Below are 21,688 nucleotides of genomic sequence, written 5' to 3'. Positions count from 1 at the left end.
GAGTACCTCTTGGAGAGACATAGGGAAAATCCACTGAAAATGAAACAATCAGGCCTGTAGTCTGATAGAGGTGGAGTATGCTCTGAGTACACGATACCAGATGCAAGTGTTGAAGTCCTCCACTCCCAGCACCTTGTAAGGAAGCAGCATTGGAAGATGAAGGGGGTGTCTTCGTGATGTAGGCTCAGGGAGTGTGGTGGCCCTTTAAGAAAAATAGCTTTGCTGACTGGAGCTGAACTCAGTCCCTTTCTTGCGAAGCTAAAACATTCTTTCACTTCTCCACAGCCAGCAGATTATCAGTTCTTGCCTTATCTTGTTACAGGCACTTTGGCTGAGAACAGAGAATTGACGTGTTAACCACACCAGTCTTCCTTGGGATTCCTACGCTAGCTGAGACCTCCTTTTCCCAGGGACAGGGGGGCTGAAAGGCTTGGTTGGCTTGAAGGGCGGGCAATGGGGCCTTTCACCTACAAACTGATGGTTCAAATTCAGTGTAAATTGGGAGTGACTGAAATAACTTTGTCATTACTGATCCCGAAGGCCACATGGTAGCCTATGTGAAACGAGCTGGTGGCCGACCATTAGTTCAGAGTGGCCAAGGACCACTGGTACTGTTGTTGGCAGGGTCGCCAGCAAGGCTGAGAAGCATATGGCTCCTGGAACCTGCACAACCCCGGGTTGCTGCAGACACATTGGCACCGTGGTGTGGGGGAAGTTGGTGCTGTCACTACCCGTACTGCACCTGCGCTGCGGAGAGAAGAGTTGTCTCCAAGGCTGTCATTGCGGTGCCTTTCCCAAAGGGGCCTGGATGGCTGAGGGGTTAGATAGGGAATGTTTCAGTGCTAGGTCATGGGTTTGAATCTGACTTGGATAGACAGATTCCAGGAGGTCAGTTCATGTGGCCCAGTCCCTCCTTCTCCTGTGTGAGCAGATTGCTAACAAGGATGCCCTATAGTGATGGATACACCTGCCCACTGGACAGAGACCACTCAGTGCCCATTAGTTAATGAGGACTTTCTGCCACTATGTGGGTGGATTCAAACCAGTGGTGAAAGACTCCATATCCCATTACTGATTCCTAAAGCCATCCTTACTCTGAACGTCTCAGTCCATGAGCAGATGATACTCTTACCTCCCAGTATTCTGGTACGTGGGCTCACCCCTGCCTGCCCTCACTGCCTTGTAGTTCCCTGCTAGAAAGGGAAAGCCAGACATTGTGTGTGCACTTAGGGGGGTTCAGGGAGCTGATGGGCTTCCTGGATTTCAGCTTCTCCCCCGTTTGTCAGTAGTTGCCATAGGACGACACAGGCAGCCATATGATCCTGTACAGCAGGATCAGATTGTGTATGAGAGAGGAGGGCAGGGGCAAGGCTAGTAGAAACCCACCTTGATTCTTTTTTGTTTTAATAAGAAACACTTCCTTCTGCTACACAGCGAGTGATCTCTCTTGAATCCCCCTTCCAAGGTTTATAGTGTGTGTGTGTGTGTGTGTGTGGGGGGAGACCTGTTATTCTGCCACTCCAGGACCCACAAAGTGGTTTGGGGGAGGGGGTGGCTCTCTGCCCCCTTCCATTTCCCTTTAAATGGAAGCCCTGCCCACTGAAATTGACACAGTCCTCCTTGACTGGCCAATGGGAGCCTTGGCTGGGTGTTCTGTTTGTTACAAGTTTCACATTGCTGGAAGACACAGAGACTGAGAGAGAGAAACAGAGAGTCAGTGTGTGTGTGAGGGAGCGTGGATGAGGGGGGGAAGAGAGCAAAGAGGGGCGCGACAGAGAAAGGCAGAGAGGGAGGATGCCTGTTTGGAGCAGCAGGCATCAGGGAGAGAGAGAGATGGCATATTAGACCATTACCATGAGCAGAGCCCAGGGCCTCTGCTAAACAGCTTTTTCATTTCTTAATAAAAACATATTCCACCAAATGTCTCCTGTCCCTTGCAGAGCCCTGCCAGCTGGTACCTTCACTCCTTCTGCAGCCTGTAGAAAGAAGGGAAGTTTCATTTTTTTTTAAGTGTTGAAAAGGGATTTTTTTTTTAAGTGAGGGCCAAAAGACAGAGCGTGGTGGAGGAGGAAGGGGAGGGGCAGTGCAGAAATCAGGGTAGCTGAAGCTTGGCCGCCTTTAGGAGGTCTGTGTACCTGGGGGGGTGCTTGAATGCAAGCTATTCTGAGTGCCTCCAAGCAAAGCTGCAGCAGCAACAGCTCAGCAGATGTAGATGTGTGCGGGTGTGCATGCTTAACCCTTTCTTCGCTCCCTGGATTTATACCATGCTGAAGATCCTAACCAAAAAGCTCAGGGACCAGAGTTTGAATGAGATCCAGCCTTTCCAGCTAAAGGTAAGAAAAGCTCCCAGCATGTCTTTTTTTTTTTTTGGCATGCTGCAGCTAATTAATAACAGGGATAATAAAGCTATTAACTTTCAGCATTCTGTGCACTGGGTCAGTTGCCTTTCACACTGCTCAGAGTGCCAGGCAGGGTTGGAATTGGCCTGTACTGCATTAACGTTATTAAGACCCATTCCTTTGAAGGCAGGCCTGCCTTTTTGCCAAGGCAGGATATAATATAGAAGGGGTGTGTGGTGGAGAAACATATATATTGGTCTTTTAGCCTAGTAATATTTTTAATAAGGTGCATGTCTGAGTGCTGAGAGAGTTGCCTAGCAGAGGTACGTGTATCTGTATCACACCTCTTTGATGTTGCAGTAGCACCTAGAGAGCTCAGCCAGGTTGGAGCCCCATTGTGGTAGGCACTGTGGAAACGTAACTAGCTCTGAGCTCCATTCGCTTCAGTATGTTTGCAATTCTCTTTCTCCTGGATCTGAAGGCCAGAATCAGACCTGGATTTTGCAGCCTGGCTCACTTCACTGACCTAAGGCTTTCTGAACCTTGCTTATATCCTTGTTTAGTTTGTACAGGAAAGCTAGGGACTGAAAACTCAGGACAATGTATATCCAACCCCCTCTGCAAAAGGCAAGGAGGAATTTATCAACCATATGCTGTGAAATAAAAATGGAGCCATGGTGAGAAGAATACAAAAAGTGCCGGGTTCTGGTTCAGGATACTGGGGGTGAATCTGGAGTAATCCTGCTGAAATCAGTGGAGTTTCACTGGATTTGCATTGGTGTAGGTGAGAGCAGAATCTGGCCGCAAATCAAAGAAAGGACCAGGGAAAAGTAGCAGCCTTTATTGCCTGGTTTGGGGGGGGAGGGCGCTATGCCCCAGTCTCCAGTGGAGTCTTTTGTATGCATTACACAGGGGAAGATTGTAGTATGCATCTGTGCTACTGCATAGTTGCTCTGGCTAGATTGGTGGCAACTTTATGAGAAATGGGGCTGATATTTCCTCCACGTTCTTGTCCCGTTCACTTCTTCCAGTTTGGATTGTGGATTCTGTTGTTTTTGAGGTGTGGGGGGGAGAGGGAGTTGTTAGGAGGCAATAGGGACATTTAGATTGTGGCGGATTGATCCCATGCTGGACACGCTTTGTGCGTGGGCAGTGTGCAGGACTATTTCTTTGGGCCTTGTGTGGCGGTAGCCACCTTTTGTTTTAATTTTCTTTCTCTCTTTCTGAAACTTGAATTCCGAAACCTGCAGGGTTTCTGGGGCTGCAGGTGAGACGTTGAGAACCAAGAGGGCCCCATAGGCTTTCAGGATGCACATATGTGTTCACAGAAACTGGTGCTATAGGGTATCAGCAGCCATTTTATTCACACAAGCGCCAAGGTTCTGCGGCGCAAACAAGCAACTTGCATTTTTGAAGGCCTATTGATACGGCCTTTAAATCTCAGTGTCTCCAAAGCCTGACACTTAGGCCTGTGCAAGTGGCATTGCAACCTGCCGGAGTTGCTAGTACAATGACTGGCACAAATGTGCGTGGGCACGAAGCCAGATTTTCCACACTCTGGACTCAACGTGCCTTAATGGCCACTGGGGACAATGTGGAGCTGAACCACTGTGGGGAGCTCTGGCTGGGATTTTACCTCAGGCCAGCATCCCTTCCCCACTGTTTCATGGAGTACACAATACTATCCTTTGTGTGTCTGGATAGATCTTCTAGCGGCTATTGACTTGGGAAAGGTACCACTGGGGACACGTGGAGTCCCTGTGGTTTGGAGAGTTGTGCCTGGTGTCTGAGGCCTGCCCCAACCCCACACCCGCTCCTGTACACATGCTGGGAGCAGCTGGTCGCAAACGGGCCCTCTGAGCTCCCCATTCTCAGAGCACACGTCAGCATCTCCTCAGCTTCCTGATGTGCACATTTTGCTGCGTGCGTGACGCATGTATTATTGGGTTACAATTACTCACCCAAGGCTGTTTCAAAAGTCTAAGGGGCCAGTCCTGCTGGCAGTGAAGTTAGTGGGAGTTTTGCCATGAATGGCAGTAATATCAGGTCCCTGGTTGTCTGACTAAGGATGAGTGAATCACTTCGGATAAAATAAGATCTGACCTCCAGCCAAAACCCAAACCAAGCAATTTCTGAGCTTTAAAAAAATATCTGGTTAGCTGATTCCACGCACATTGTCCTGCGCTTCTGCACTTCACATGCTTGCTGGAAGTTCCTAATACCATGGAACGGACTGTTCTTACATTTCTAGCACTACTGGAAGCAGGTAGTATTGAAATCTTGCAACTCACACCATTCTTCAGTGGATTTCCAGCCCAATTTTGCAGACTCGAGAAGTTTGGAACGATTTTTAGATTGGCACTCAAACTTTTGGATGTTTCTCAGAGTAGAGCCCCTGAACATTTTGTGGATCTAACTAATGGTACGGAATGTAATAAATGGGCTTAGTGTGTCTGGTCATGTTGCTTTAGTGGCTGGCTTCGTTGAGAATAAGAACCTGCTACCGTAGCAGCTGATGGAATTACTACTCTGGCGCTGCTTGTGCTGTCAGTGCTGGCGGCTCTGGGTTTTATTCCTACTAAAGATGGTGTCTTTATGCAAGTGGCCATTCCTTCCTTACACTGAGCTGTCCCATACAGCTTCACCTGTTGCCTTTGTCATGTGACCATATTTGCTAGCGAGGAGGCCCAACTTGAAACGTGAAATACAAAACCCTCAAAACCTCGATGGAGTGTTAGAAATCTAGAGGCAAAGCCAGATCTGAATTTTACAGTGTGGGACCCATCTTCTGTTACAACTGTCAGCTGTAGAACAGACTCTGTAGGGGCAGGGAGGGTGTCTAGAGGAATGAGAAAGGGAGTTTAAATTTGTGAGCAGCATTCTGTTGAAATTTTCCAAGTGAGGGAGTAAGAGAGAACCATACCTCTCCAAGAGTCCTGCTTTTTAGCTGGACCTCAACGAGGTCTCCAGAATTGAACCCCTGAAGCAGGTAGTTAGATATCCAAATGAGTGCAGTTATTTGTACCCCAACATGACACACTGGCAAATGATCCCCAGTTCTTTGCTAACAAGTGTCGTTTCAGACCTGACAAACTCAGTACATCAAGTACATTGCTTACAGGGTATTTATCCATAAAGAGTAACATGTAAGGTCTCTGTTGAAAGCTTGCAACTTAGTGATATTCATAATCATAGTGTTACATGTGTACATGTGGTATGTAAGGAATAATGTAGTTATATGGAAGTTTATGCCCTTGTAGTCTTAAGGTTAAAAGGATTACCAAGGGAACGATATTACTTGGTGTCAGCCTGTTCATGAAGGAGGAAGTTGCCGCTTCTCCCTAGTTAGCTGGTGAGGTAATTCCAGGCTCAGTTGTCTACCATTGCCCCATCCCAGAACAGTCAATGGAAAAACATCAGACAACTGCAAACAGGCAAAGCCACTTGGAGGTAAAAAAGGACCATTACAACAGAAAAGGGGATTGCTCTGCCTATGAATAGAGACAAATGAATGTTTCAGTATAACACAGAGGGAAGAGAGGCACTCTGGATCCATTCACTGAGGAGACATCTTGTTGAACAGGGGTGTTTTCGTGTACGTTTGGATCCTGGTCCCTGTGAAACCAGCCAGCTCTGCAACAGACTGAACTTTGGGGGGAAAGCCTTGTGTATTAGATAGGAAAGGTAACTATTAATATGTATAGGCCCTAGTTTGTTTTCTGATTTTGTTTTGTGTTCATTTGTTTCCATCACTCTCTCTTGTTTCTAGGGGAATTGCTATTCTTTCTTAAATAAACCTTCCTTTGTTTCGTTACAAGTGCTGTATATTATTACGAGTGGTGGTTTAAGGGAAACCTAGTAAACTGAGGCACAGAGGATCTGGGATTTCTGTGAGTAGCTGGTGTCAGGGGTTGGGAGTCACAGGGAAATGCTTCAAAGGGACATGGCGACTGGGGTGCACTTCTTGGTAATCTGCAGGGCAAAGGCAGGGCTGGCTTAGCCCAGAGGAGAGTGTTCGAATGGTTAATAAGCTGGTGGTATTAGGGAGCTAATACCCAGTGACCACGGGTAAGGGTAAGCCTCCCACTCTCTAGAAGCAGAAGATGATAAGGTGACTCACAGTCCTGGGTATGCAGAGAACCATCACACCCCAGTTTTGGGCTCACTGCATTGGAGATCATTTCTGGAAAAACTAGACCTAACCACAGAAGGCCAGTTTTCAAAAATATGCCATGAAGTTGTACCTAGGTACATGGGATAAATAAGATGCAGGTAACCGAGTGTGCAAAAATACACAGCGATAGGAGCAAAATGGCTAATTGTGTCCAAATGAGTTTGCATGTGCAGCCGTAGCACTCTTTTTATTCACACAAATCACACAGATGCATTTTTTCCATCCACAATTAACTGTTGGCACCACTGCATGCATGTAGTTGGTGCAATTTACGAGTCTAGTTTTTAAGCCTAGATTTCAAGCTCTTTGGGGCAGGGACTGTGTGTTCATTGTGTGTCTATACAATGCCTGTCAAATGAGGGCCTTGAGTGGTGCGCCTACTTGCTACTGCAATGCAAATAATCAGTGACAGGTTGAAATACCTAGCCCAAGGGGCAAAAAATTCATAGCGTTGATGCATCCATCACAGGTTCTAGCCAATCACTTTTTGTTGACACCATGACAACAGTGAATAACTTTATTGACAACACAGTAATTGTTGAATTACTGTAACATCAACACATTTATTATTTTAATCCAGAATATTATTGAAATGACTCTGTATCTGGAATACTAATTCTGTTCTGGTGTGAAGCACTGTTTTCTGGGTAGGGGAACGAGAAGGGTGTCTACTTTTTAGCCCATGAAAGGCAGGCAAATGCTGCTCTCATCTGAGTTTCATTGTAACAGAGAACAGCCTCTCATGACTGCTCAGTGCATAGAGCAATATGGTCTAGTCCAGGGGTGGGCAAACTTTTTGGCCTGAGGGCCGCATCGAATTTCTGAAATTGTATTCAAGGGCTGGTTAGGGGAGGCTGTGCCTCCCCAAACAGCCAGGTGTGGCCCAGCCCCCCGCCCACTATCTGACCCCTCCTGCTTCTAGCCCTCTGATGGCCCCTCGGCGAACTCTGCACCATCCACCCTCCCCTGCTCTCTGTCCCCTGACCACCCCCGGACCTCCTGCACCATCCAACCCCCCTCTTCTTCCTGACTGTGCCCCCCCAGGACCCCTGCCTCATCCAACCACCCCTTCTCCCTGACTGTCCCTGAACACCCCGCCCCTAACTGCCCCCCACTGCCCCATCCAACCCCTCCTCTCATTCCCGACTGTCCCCCCCGGGACCCCTGCTCCCATTCAACCCCCCTGTTCCCCACCCTCTGACCACCCTGGCCCCTATCCACATCCTCGACCCCTGATCATCCACTGAACTCCCCTGCCTTCTATCCAACCTCACCCTCACCCCCCGCACCGCTCCCTGCCCCCTTACCGTGCTGCCTGGAGCACTGGTGGCTGGCAGTGCGGCTGCACCAGGACAGGCAGCCACGCCGTGCAGCACAGAGCACCGGGTCAGGCTGGGCTCTGCAGCTGAGCTGCCCCAGGAGCTTGCAGCCCTGCCGCCCAGAGCATTGTGCCGGCGGAGCAATAAGCTGAGGCTGCGGGGGACGGAGGAACAGCAGGGGAGGGGCCGGGGGTGAGCCTCCTGGGCCAGGAGCTCAGGGGCTTGGCAGGAGGGTCCTGCGGGCCAGATGTGGCCCACAGGCCGTAGTTTGCCCACCTCTGGTCTAATCAATAGAGAAGTCTCCTCATCAGCCCCCTCACTCCTTCAATTATTTCCCCCGGTGTCTGCCTCCAGAATCATCTACGGGATTCTGCCATGACCCTCTGGGCTTTCGATGGGTCCTGACAAGAAGCCATGGACGGATTTTGAGCCCTGGATGAAAAAGGTGAACCACTGGTCGAGTGGGCTAAACATGGGACTGGCAGACAGGGACTTCTGACCCTGCTCTGACTCATTACTCTGTATTGCCATGGGCACGCCACTTAACCGCTCTAGCCATTTACCAGGTCTGAATTTGGCCCCTCTCTCTCTCTGTTTCCCCATTTGTAAGATGAGGAAAATAGTATTTACCATCTAGCTCATTACTAATGCTGAATGGGTTCCCTTACAAAGCACTGCATAAGTGCTCATGATTATTATTCGTCAGGGCAGAGTATTGGCTTTCTGATTTTTCTGCTGCTGCTGCAGTTGTGTGCTCCATCTATCCACTGGCCTCCTACCAGATTGCTCATTCAGCTGATGAAAGTCTTGCTCAATGGAATTTATTTTCATCCCTGTCTCCTTAGGAGGCTATTTCCCCCATCCCTTTCTGCTTGCTGCTCATGCCTGTTTAGTTCTTCCCATCACAAAGAATTCATTCCCTTAAGATCGTCAGGCTCCGTTTAAAAATCTGAACTGAAGACATTTTCCTTTCCTCATCACTGTTCGCGGCTTTATGCTATTTTGGTTAGTTTCAATCTTATGTAGCATTTTTGGGGAGTCGAGCAATAACTAAGGACCCAATTTAGCAAGGTACTTTTAAGCAATGTGCCTAATTTTAAGCATGTAAGTACACCTACTGATTTAAAATGAACTGTTAATGTGCTTAAAGTTAAACATATACTTAAATACCTAGTGGAACTGGGGCCTAAAATTACACCAGCAGGTTAAAATGAGATCCTTAGTTGATCCATATTACAGTATTGCCAACCCACAGCCATTCAAAATCATGACTCAGGAGGTTGCCAAAAGACATGAAATTGGCTTAAAAATCATGAGACCTTGAACAAATTTGGGGGTGCTTATGGGTTTTGAACTTTTAGGACTCACATTTGCCAGCTTTTCTCCTCAGTCACGAGGGCTAGAAACTTAAATAAACAAAAAACCTGAAAGCTGAGATTTTCATATAATCTCTTGACTTCAGAAACTGGGGATTTAAGAAAAATATCACACAGTGTGAGCCTTGTGTAACTAGAAGTGAGAAGCCAGTGAAATGACACTGATTTATATCTGATAAAGATCTAACCTGTAGTTTTAAAAAAGAAATGTCCTTAGCTGTGGGTCAAGAAGGGACCTCAGGGTTTGTCCCTATATTTACTAATCCTTGAGTTTATTGAATCTAAAAATTAAAAAAATCCTAATATACTTTACCTTCATTGTAACACTATTCATTTACTTTTTGAATTTCAGTGAAAATAGTTTGGTCCACTTGCTCTGGTTTATGGTCCATTTTGAGCTGGGTTCCCTTCCCGGATCCCAGGCAGCAGCAAACATGCACAGAAGTGTGTCTAAAATGCACCACAAGCGTTCAAGGTGCTACCCAAAGCCCTCTATCTGGGTGTGGCTTTGCACATTTGGCCCTTGTCGCTGGTCCAAGCGACCTTCCTAGTTCCTCCTTATTTTTTTCCCCCCATCCTTAAAAGTCCCAGAGCAAGTTTGGCATCTCTGTCCTTTTCAGGCTGGAGTGGGTTCGTCTGAGTGATGATTTCTCTTATCTGTGTTGGAGGTCATAGCTTGCAGTTGCGTACATGGGCATGAGGTAGAAGAGGAGACCTTTGAATGGGGAATTTCCTCTCTCGATATGGGAGTGCCAGCCTGCCAGCCAGATACAGCAATTTGGTGGGAAAGGGTCTGCAGTTGAGCTGGGGGGAAAAGAAATCCTCCTTTGCCCTTTCACCTATTACATATGAAACAACGTGTTTGTTCCAGACGTTTGTCTAAAGTCAGATTTGTTATTTGGAGGAGATAAACAAGACAGTGAGGCAACTAAGAATTAATATTGCTGTTGGCACCATGGCCAGTGGCTTTTAGGGAGCTGTGCTGCTGCCAGATGTGTGCGTGCGAGGGTGAGCCCAGCTGACAGACCGAGAGATCAACACCTTCTGTGTATATATTTTTGGGTAACAGAGGCCACTTCAGCTGGTTCGGATTGGACAGTTCTCTCTTGGGAAACCTGTCGGTGACATTCCTCCATCAGCCTGCAGGGGTCACTGTAGAGCAATGCAGCTCCCTCCCACTCTTTTTGCCTCCTCTCATCCAGAGACTGAGCAATTTTTTTTCCGGTGCCACAGCTTTCCCTGCCCTCTGCTAGCCTGAGTGAGCGAGAAGACGAGCACAGGGCTCCGGCTCAATGCACAGTGTATTGCATTGGCCACCAGGTTGGCTAGCTGGGTTGCTACTCATCTTGAATTGCATGAGTCTAACCTGCAAGGGTAAAAGCAATCCCAGTTTCTGTTTGGGGCATCACTGGATTGCCGTGTAACACAATCATGCAGAGGCTCAGGTGTGCTGGCCTGTTACCACTGGACCGGATCATGTGTGTGATGGGGAGGAAGCCCTGCCGCCTGGTTCTTGTGCTGCAAGATCAAATTCTCCAAAACGGGAGGACCTGGGGAAAATCTGCTGCCTGGTTCGAAAGGATCCAAAGCACTCAGGGTCACGCCACATTTCTGGGTGGTCCTGATTTCTGCCAGCAGCATCTCCCGTGATCTGAGATTGTGGGCACCAGAACTGCTAACAAGCTCTGAGATTTACTGAGGAGACATTTGAGCAGGTGAAGCCAAGGTCTGACCCTGAGCGGCAAGGTCCTTCGCTCTTGGCTCCCTTGGCGGTGAAACGCATGCAATGTGCATGACGTACATCCCGAGGGGATGGGGCACTTAGATCCACTGGCCCCGAAAGGGTTAAACTGGGATTTATCTGGGTTGCCTGAAACATCTGTGCTGCCCCTTACAACGCATTTCCATTGGGAGGCATGTGCATTTAAAGTCCTACGGCTTCCTCAGCTTCCTCTCTGACCTTGGATGGATCTGGGGATGGGACCGCTGTAGGCAGCACCCATCCCCCCACCCCACCCGTAGCTGCACGAGCTGCGGACACTATTGTGAATAGGTATCACTCCCTCCCAATCTTCACTTCCCTTTCCCTTCTCCCTAACTTATTCCCTCTGCTAAGTGCGTGCGGCAACTTTCTGCAAGTTCCTTCCTCCACTAACCCCCTCCCCGCCCGGCCCTGTGCCCTCCTGTGCTGCTCCCAGAAATCTTTTGACCACATCAGCAAAGCCATGAGCTTTGAGACCCAAAAGTGGAGAGAGACTTACTGTGCGGCAGTGTCATGTGTGGTTAACTGCTGACCAAGGTGAGGCTGTGGCAGGGGTGTTTGCTCCAGGCTGGATTCGGGGTGTGTGTGTCTTCTTATGGAAGAAGCTTGTTGGAGGCCAGATACTTGTCTTGGAGGGTGAGATGTGGGATGGGATGTTTGACTGAAAAAGGCAAGACTAGAATCAGGGAATCACACAATTTTCCTCCTCCTCACAATAAATTGCTAGACTCTACCGGCCCTTTAGGCTAACAACGTATGATTGGTTTGAGGAGACAACGCCCCTGCCCCTCACCGCCTGCAAATTCACTAGTTACCTCTGCGGTTGGGCGTTCCAAGGCATAGGAACCCTACAGTACTGGACCCATACCTTTCTGCTGTCTGGCAGGAAGGGCAGGCCTTGTCTTTGCCGGCAGGACCTCGGTGGTATTCAGCGGCATTCACCCTGCACAGCAGAAAATGCCCAGCAGGCCAGGAGGAATTTGAAGGCTTTATGGCTCCAGGGTGGCTGTACTTTTCACCCCGTGCTCCGTCTCGCCGTGGGCCCCCTTCTAAGTGCCCGACCCAGCGCCTGCCCATCTCTTAAGGCGGAATGCAGCTCTTGTGGACACTTCTCCTCCTCTTCGCGATCATGCTGACTGCCTCCTCCCATTCATGAGCCTGTAACATCTCAGTGGAAACTACAGCCACCGCTTACCTGTAAAAAGAATACTGGGAACATATTTAGCAAATTGTAACAGTCTCTCAATTCAGCCTCGCAGTGGGGAAGGAAGCGAGCCAGCACCAGGGGCCCAGTCTGTCTGTGGGGTTTGTAGGATGCCTATCACTGTAAAGTCTGCTGGAGACACCGCAGTATGGTTGGGCAAACCATTTTGAATGAAGTGAGAGCTGATCCGAGCCCCTTGTCTGAAATCCAAGGGGGGAGGGGGCAGGAATGAGTTCTCCCCAGCTATGTAATCAGCAACAGGGCTGGGGCTTTTGTCTCTCTCCGACAGGTTTGTCTTTGCCCACTGCAACCACTGAGACTAGCTCAGTTAAGTCTCTCTACAGGGCACGCATGATCTGGGCCTTCATTTAGTAGTAGATGAGGTGCTCTCTGGAGAGTCAGGGCTGAGCTAAGCCCGTGCAGCAAGGAGCTCTGTATTCTGAAGCACAGCGGTAACTATCCTAGGAAGCCAGCGTTTGAGAAGTGGCCTGCTTTCCTAGGTGTGTCCGGGGTGAGACCAGCTGCCTCAGACACTTAATGTCACCAGTTTGGATGGAACAAGCTGCTGCTTGAGGAAAGGCAGGAGTTTTCCAGCTTGAAGGGGGAGAGTGAATGAGCGAGATTGAGGATGATTTGCAGTTAATCCCCTGCCCTTCCAGCCACGATGATGGTTTGTTTCATAAATGTATTTACACAGCTCCAGCTTCCCCCTGAGATGATATGTGCGTCATGGGGAGTCCTGGAAACAGCAGGAGCAGATCTCTGATTCAGCACACGTGTGCGTCGTGCAGTCGCATACGTTCCCAGCCTCTCTGTCCTGAACGCAGTCATGCATGCTCAGCAATGTTGTCACACGCACGTTTGCGCGCAGAGATGAATGTTGCTAGCACCGAGAGGCGAACACAACCACTCGTTCAAACACTTGCATGGATGCACCAAAGCACATACCTTTGCTCTCACTCCCTGGTGCTCCCGTGCACAGACAACAGCCACACATCTATACTTGCACCCAGACATGCTTCCAGATATACTGGCTTGCATTGTCTCACATGTGCGCCGATGAACTGCCATTCACATGTAAGCAGAGTCAGGATGAGCTCTACCCTGACATCTGGTGGCGAGTCATGGTGGGTTGTGGAAAAGAACTTCAGGGGCTGGTCTCATTTGCATAGGCACACCCACCCCGCCTAGATTGTCACTTTGGCTGCTGTAGGAGCCCCAGTTTCTCTGTTATTGGGGCAGGAATAAACTGTTATTATCCTGATTATGTGAATCAAGGACAGTGGAACTGTACTTGGCCTTTTGTTATGATGGAGGGACTCACCATCAACTAAGCAGCACTCACTAGACAAGGGTCATGGGTTCCAAAACCCAGTGAATGGAGAGAGGTTGGGGATAGGTATTAATACTGGGTGGTATGGGCCCTATGGGGAGGGTATTACATGCTAATTGCACTTCCTCCTCTCTCTACTGTGGAATATCAGAGCTAATTTTGATTCTATGAGGAATCTAGTTATAGGCTGTTGAGCTGAATTCACTTTGGGCCAATGGTGCACCAGCACTGAGGCTCTACTATTACAAGCTGAAATCACTGAGTGTTGTGTTAAGTAGTGGGGTAGCCTGAAGATGTATTGCGGAGCAGTTTGCGTAGCAAACCCTTTTAATAACAGAGAAACAATGTGGCATTATGTTGGGGAAACACCACCAACAGGATTCATAACACAACCCATGAACAAACAACCCACCCCAAGCAAATTAGGGTGTGTCCTTTCCCTTTGGTTCTTGAGTCCAGCAACCCAAAATCACCCAAAGTCCCAAAAGTCCAACACCCCAAAAGTCTGTCCCTGGTCAGTGCAGTCCCAGAGTTCAAAAGTTTATCTGCAGAGTTTTACCTCCCAACCTGGGTGGAGATGGGAGGGGTTTAGGGGGCACCTTACGTGGTCCAAAGCCGATTGCCCCACCTCTCCATAGGACTCCGCTCCCCCAGCCGTCCCACGAATTGCTCTGCTCTGCCAGCCGCCCCATGAGCTACTCCAGACATCCCACAAACTGCTCCACTCCACCAGCCGCTCTGTTCTGCCAGCCGTCCCATGAGCCGTTCCAGCCGTTAACCGTTTTACTGGTCTTATTACCCTATCTCGTCTATTGAGAATTTCTGTTGCAGGGGTAGGCAGGACATCTTCTTGAGCAACGGTTGGAGAGGTTTCCTTTGAGGATCCCTCGGCTACTGGTATAGGTCCCTGCATTTCCAGTTCTGACCATGGAAGGTCCAACGTGACTAGGGCCCCCTCCCCCTGGATGTCTCCACTGTCCAATAATCTGTGTGCATCATCACAGGCGGGTCCCATCGGTGCCACAGGGGTGCCAGTAACAGGCCTAAATACCTCTCCTATGGGGTTTAGGGCGGAGGAGGGGGAGATCTCTCTTGGTTCAGCTGATCGAGACTGAAATCTTGTCTCCATTCCAGGATACACCATGGTTGTGTCTTCCTCCTCAGACTCACTCTCAGATGTGCTGAATAGGGGTAGGTTAGCTGCAGGGGGCCCGCTGTCCGTGTTGGATGGTGGCTTTGGTCTAGCACCTTTATCCTGCCCGGTTGCCCTGTTGTGGTCCATCTCATAAGGGGTGCCTACCAATTCCCCCACAGGGAGCAAAAGGTTTCTATGCACTGTCTTTATTTGCCCTGGACCCTCTTCAGGTTTGATCTTGTAGACCGGCAGGTCTCCCAGTTTTTCCATCACCAGGTAAGGTATTGCCTTCCATCTGTCAGCTATCTTGTGTTTGCCAGCAATACCCAAATTCCGCAGCAGGACTCTGTCCCCTGCTGGAGCTCCTGCAAACGTACCCTAGCATCATATCGATGTTTGTTGCGGTCTATGTTCTTCCGAGCCGCAGATGAAGCTAAGTGATAGGCATCCCGCAGCTTTTCCCTTAGTTGGGATACATATTGCTGATGAGTTTCATAACTATCTCCATCCTCTGATGCACCAAAGCACAAGTCTATGGGTAATCTTGGTTCTCGCCCAAACATCAAGAGATATGGGGTGATTCCTGTAGCATCGTTCTTTGTGGCGTTGTAGGCATGCACCAGAAATGCGACATGTTGGCTCCAGGTTGTTTTCTGCTCTGATTCTGATTGCAAAGTCCCCAACATATCTAACAGGGTTCTATTGAACCTCTCTGGCTGAGGAACACCTTGTGGGTGATAAGATGTTGTCCTAGACTTTTTAATTCCCGCTATCCTCAGCACCTCCTTCAGAAGGTGACTCTGAAAGTCCCGCCCCTGATCCGAGTGTATCTGGGCTGGGAATCCATAGACTGAGAAATATTTGTCCCTGAATACTCAAGCGACGGCGGTGGCCCTCTGATCACCTGTGGGATATGCCTGCGCATACCGTGTAAAATGGTCAGTCACTACTAGAATGTTCCCAACATTCCTCCTGTCTACCTCTAAAGACAAGAAATCAATGCATACCAGTTCCAAAGGTTTGTTGCTGGTGATGTTCTTGAGATATGCAGCCCTCGTGGGCAGAGTTTTCCTTTGAACACATCGAGCGCAAGTCTCACATTTCTTGTGAACATCTTCAGCCATCTGGGGCCAATAGAACCTACTACGAATAAGTTCCAGGGTCCTCTCCATCCCTAAATGCCCAAAGTCATCATGCAGGGCCCTCATGGCCAGGGCTCTGTACTCTTTTGGCAGCACTAGTTGTGCTTGTTACTTTTGTAAAAGGTCGGTGGTCATTCGGTGTAGCACTCCCTGGATCAGTTTTAGTTTGGTCCATTCTCTCAATAGTAGTTTACCCTCCGGGTTAGATGGGACAACCGCAGCTGGGCTTCGCCCCTCCCTTTTGGCCAGTAGTGTATCATGAATGTCAATATCTTGCAGCTGGGCTTCTTGCCAGTCAGCTGCATTGAGCATGGGCAAGGGAGATTGGTCCAATGCAATATAGTTCACTGAAGCAGAAGGCACGCATTCAGGGGGCAGGCCCAAAGCTTCTGCAACACATCCATGAAGGCTCTCACGGGCCTCTGGCTCTCGGCAACTCACACTGCAAATAGCTCTCACTCCATCTGTGGATATCACAGCAACTTCTGGTGCCTGCGGACGCCTGGACAATGCATCTGCATCTACATTGCTTCTCCCTGATCGGTATTGAATGCTGAACTCATAGCTAGCCAAGGCAGCCACCCATCTCTGCCCTGTAGCATCCAGCTTAGCACTTGTGGATTAGCACTTGTGGATAAGTCAGCGGATTGTTGTCTGTCCACACCTGGAACTGAGCACCATACAAGTAGTCTTGAAATTTCTCAGTGATGGCCCATTTCAAGGCCAAGAATTCCAGCTTGTGGGTGGGATAGCGAGTTTCACTATCAGACAATCCTCGACTGGCAAAGGCTACGGGTTTATGTTTGCCTTCCACTTCCTGGTACAGGACTGCTCCCAGACCCTCCAAACTGGCATTAGTATGCAGGATAAACGGTTTGCTTGGGTCAGCAAAGACTAGGACTGGAGCATGAGTTAGGCAAGTAATGATTTCTTGAAAAGCCCTTTCACATCTCTCATCCCACCGTGGCCCAAATGGTTCGAAGGGGCCATAGTGTTGCTGCACAGGAGGCTATGGGGACCTCCCCTTATTCTTGTTCTTAGATTTGTTCTTGCTGGACTGGTATCCCCTGGTAAGATCATTCAGAGGCTTTACAATCGTAGCATGGTTTTTCACAAATCTGCGGTAGTAGCCACTAAATCCAAGAAAGGTCTTGAGTTCTCTGTAGTTACTTGGACATGGCCATGTAGTGAGTGCTTCTATTTTATCGGGTTCAGTACTCGCACCTTCTTGGGACACGATGTGACCCACAGACTTTACTGAGGTTCTGCAGAAATGGCATTTGTCAGTTGAAAGCTTCAGATCATAATCCTCCAACCTATCAAGCACTTTAAGAAGTCTTTCTTCATGCTCCTCTAAGGTTCTTCCAAACACAATCAAGTCATCCAAATAAACCAACACTTGCAGTAAATTCATGTCTCCCACAACTTTCTCCATGAGACGTTGAAATGTGGCAGGTGCTCCAGAAATCCCTTGGGGCATGCGTTTGAACTGATAAAACCCTAATGGGCAGATGAAGGCTGTCTTCTCCTTATCTTCTTCTTCCAGAGGGATCTGGTATCCACTTCAAAGATCCGACACAGAGAACCACTGGCTTCCCAGCAAACAGTCTAAAGCATCTTGGACTCGAGGCATAATGTACTGATCAACCACAGTATGGCTGTTTAGGGTGCAGTAGTCAATACACATCCGGATTTTCCCATTCTTTTTACGGACCACCACAATGGGTGAGGCGTATGGGCTGCGGGACTCTGTAATGATGCCATTTGCAGCCAGCTCCTGAAGATGATGTCGCACATCTTCCATCTCAGAGAGAGCAATCTTCCTAGATCTCTCCCTGAAAGGTCAAGAGTCATGTAGTCTGATGTTGTGCTCTATACCTTTTGCACATCCCACATCCCACTCATGCAGTGAGAATACTTTGGATCTTTCACAAAGTTTCTTCCTCAGGTGATCTTTCCACTCTCCAGACACTGGTGAATCTCCAAAGTCAAACTTTGCTGGGTCTATTGCCGGAACTTGAGTTTCACACTGGGGTTTTACAATCGACTCAGGCTCAAAGAGGTCTGCTATCTTTTGTCCTTGCTTCACAACAACAGCACGACTCGTTTCATTAGCTATCAGTATAGTCACCTTGTCTTGGGCTTCAGCAGGCAGGGTTATGACTCCACTGGGGACCAGCACTCCTTCCAGGAGCTTTCCTCCCACTGGCTGCTCTATCGTTGCTAACGTCCCTTTACTGCCTTTCAGCCAGGTACTCATGACAAGCACTTCTTGCTCCGTCCTTGCAGGCACTACGAAGGGGGTTGTGCCCGCGTACTTCAGTGCCCTAATCAGTAGCTCAGATGTCTCCCTTTTAGTGCTCTCAATTTTGCTATAGGCTTCAGCACAAAGCATATGGATCATCAAGGTATTCAGGTACTGGTCCCCAGCCCGTCTTCTGCAGTAATCCGCGAGTACCTTGAAGAGGCTGAAGTTGGTCCCTATCAGCATAGACACAGACACAGGTCCCTTTAGGATCAGGGCATATTAAGGCAGCTGTGTCTACCTCTTCTCTTACCCCAGCCACCTCCTCTGGGAATTCCAGGTGCACTATGACATACCCTTGGTAGGGGTATTCATCCATGCTGAGGCCACATAGGCCAAGGCTAGTCAGTGGCTGTATAGGCAGGTGCCTAAGCATCTGTTGGTAGAATGACTGAAATATAATAGTCACTTGAGATCCAGTGTCAAGCACTGCTTTACACTCCACCCCTTCAATGCTCACCGTGACCTCTGCTTGAGGCCCTATCAGTCCTGTGGGAATCCCGCCTGGACAGTCTTTTCTGGGGGAATCTTCAAATCCTGCAGGTGGTCCCCGTCCCCAGACCCTCTGGCAGCTACCGGATCTTTCCCAACTGATCCTCAGCTTTCCATACACTAAGGAGGGATTTTCTTCATTACGGCACTTGGTAACACTGTGTCCATCCTGACCACATTGGTAGCAGAAGAATTGTCCTTTCCCCCTTCGCCTGGGTGGGACGGTGGCTCTATTTGCTTGGGGTGGGTTTTTTGCTCATGGGTTGTGTTACGAATCCTGTTGGTGGTGTTTCCCCAACATAATGCCACATTGTTTCTCTCTGTTATTAAAAGGCTTTGCTACACTCAGACTCTGTGCTTGCGAAAGGGGGAAGTATTGCCTCTTGGAGACGCCCAGCGAGGGTGGTATATATTTGTCCCAGGTTACACACATGCATGCAGACATTATATACACATTTGGCCCTCGTGCTCCACCCCATGACCTGTGGCTTGGGAACATTCAGATGTATGTGTGTGTGTGAACTGGAGACCCCCATTCCTGCTAGTTTCACACACAGGTTTAGCGTGGTTAAGTAACAACTATGGAGATGCATGATAGTTGTCTGCAGATAGTTGTAAGGTGGAAAGACCAAAAAGGGAGAGTAACTCTTAAGTGTGGTCTCTAGGGGTCTAACTATAATAAGAGTATTGGGATGTAATTGAACAAAGGAAAAGTCTGGACTGAGTATCAGGTGACATATTCTACTGGTAAGATCTGTTGGATGGTGCAATGGCTTCCCCAGGGAAGTGCTGGGGGAGAGATAGGATGACTTAGTAGGTGCCAGGGTTCCCTCCCCACTCTGAACTCTAGGGTACAGATGTGGGGACCTGCATGAAAGACCCCCTAAGCTTATTTCTACCAGCTTAGGTTAAAACTTCCCCAAGGCACAAATTCTTTGCCCTTGGAGTGTGCGCTGCCACCACCAAGTGATTTAACTAAGAATCAGGGAACGGACCACTTGGAGTTCCTACTCCCCCCCTCTAATATCCCCCCAAGCCTCTACACCCCCTTTCCTGGGGTGGCTTGAGAATAAACAGGATGAGCACAGACCAACCTTGAGGTTTTTTAGGACACTAAAAAAAATCCCAATCAGATTCTAAAAGAAACAAGGTAAAAGAAGCACCTCTGTAAAATTAGAATGGAAGATAATCTTACAGGGCAATCAGATTCAAAACCACAGAGGATTTCCCTCTGGGCCAAACTTTAAAGTTACAGAAAGAAAACCAGGAATACACTTTCCTCTCAGCACAGAGAAAATCACAAGCCAAAACAAAAATAAGCTAACACATTCCCTTGCTAGTACTTACTAATTCGAATGGAGTTGGATTACTTGCTTCCTTGATCTGTGTCCGGCAAGCACACAGAACAGACAGACCAAAACCTTAAACCCCCCAACCCCAGATTTGAAAGTATCTTGTCCACTTATTGGTCCTTTTGGTCAGGTGCCAGCCAGGTTACCTGAGCTTCTTCCTTCTTAACCCTTCACAGGTGAAAGGATTTTGTGCCTCTGGCCAGGAGGGATTTTATAGTACTGTATACAGGAAGGTTGTTACCCTTCCCTTTATATTTATGACAGTAGGTATTTTCCATCTCTAATTGCTGTGATTCTGGAATTAGACCTCACTTGGTGGTTTTGTGAATGCCATGTGAGGTAGAACGGAGCATAGCTTATTGTCGCGTGGCTAGTGCTAAAAACCTATTTGTCTCAGTATGATAAATAGTTATACGGATGCTAGAAGCCACATCTATCCATGTGGGCATTTATATCACTCTGCTCTCTGTACCAGAGTATGGGAACACTTATGGGCACTCCCGTGGTATTACTGCCACGGGCTCAGTTTTTCCATTCTAATCATCGTTAAAAGCACAGAGTACGCTCTTTGGGGTAGGGACCATCTCTTGCTGGGCATGCCTTCACTGAAGTGTTAACTCGTTATCTCCACTGGAGTTACTCAGCTTGAGCGAGAGCAGTCATAACGTGAAATGACACTCCAGCTGCCACGGTGAGTGGCATGCTGAGACTTCTGAGGGCATGTCCCTAGGGTTGCCAGCCCTCAAGGATTGTCCTGGAGTCTCCAGGAAATAAAGACCAATCTTTAATTAAAGATAATGTCATATGATGAAATCTCCAGGAATTCAACCAACCAAAGTTGGCAACCCGACATATCCCATGCTTCTTAGCACTACAGTAAGCTGAGCCGCTCTGTGTATTCTTTCCCAGGGCATTGTGGGAGAACTTGTCTGCCCTTTCTGGGCACATGGGGCATTGTGGGAAGGCACTGGAGGAGTAGCGATGCTCGAGGAGGTAACCTGCTTCCATATTGCAGAGTGGACATGTTAGCAGCTGACAAGTTTTAGCCTATCCCCCTTGCTAAGCCAGCCAGCTTGAGTTAACAGCAACCACAACTGAGTTCAGTGTGTGTGGACAGAACTCAAGTTAGGGCCAGCAATCGAGTTGCAAGTTGTTAACTCTGCATTGAAGAGAAGCCCACTGTGTGTTTGTATAGCGTGTCCCACAGTGGGGCTTCAGTCTCAGTTGGAGCCTCTGGGCCCTGCTGTAATACAAATAATAGCAACATATTGTATCAGCTCTGTGGACAATTGGAGGACTTCATACTCCATGGCATGCACGCGCACAATATAATCTTAGCTGCTGTGGAGAAACAAGCAACCGCATTAACTTCAGCAGCATGCCAAGCTCACGAAAATCCAGCTCCTGCAGTTTTATGGTTTGACAAGTAGTAGTGGGAAATTATCAAACCGCCCAGGAAGGAAAATAACTTCCAGTTTCTAGCAGGGCATTGCAAATACAGGAGGGTGAGAAGCAAATGTGAAGGGATGTAGGGAATACTTGCCAATGTCCACTTACATCAGACTGCAGGATGGTGGTTGGGTTGATACAGCTGCCGTGCCTGTGTTGGGTGCCAGCTGTAGACCTTCTCCACTCCTCTTATTTGTTTTTTCCACATATGGCCCCAGTGAAGTGAATTTTCTTCTTCACTGCTAGTCCTGCGTGAACCTGTTGGGCTGTGTCACTCCTGTGATATTTCCTGGGGACCAGTGGAGT

General features: G+C 48.5%; 1 protein-coding gene across 2 annotated transcripts in view; it reads left to right on the top strand.

Annotated features, from left to right (window-relative positions):
* Positions 1-1,690: 1,690 nt before the first annotated feature.
* The window catches only part of LOC140909402 (uncharacterized), a 75,951-nt gene continuing 55,953 nt past the window's right edge, over positions 1,691-21,688 (top strand). For both annotated transcript variants that reach the window (XM_073338592.1, XM_073338591.1), the window contains exon 1: positions 1,691-2,333. In XM_073338592.1, coding sequence (XP_073194693.1) covers positions 2,229-2,333 — 105 coding nt within the window. In that variant the 5' untranslated portion in view covers positions 1,691-2,228. The remainder of the gene's footprint in view (positions 2,334-21,688) is intronic.

Source organism: Lepidochelys kempii, chromosome 3 (genome assembly GCF_965140265.1).
Source record: "Lepidochelys kempii isolate rLepKem1 chromosome 3, rLepKem1.hap2, whole genome shotgun sequence".
NCBI classification, from domain to species: Eukaryota; Metazoa; Chordata; order Testudines; family Cheloniidae; genus Lepidochelys; species Lepidochelys kempii.
The sequence above is the reverse complement of the archived record's forward strand: the minus strand, read 5'-3'. Positions and strand labels throughout refer to the sequence as shown.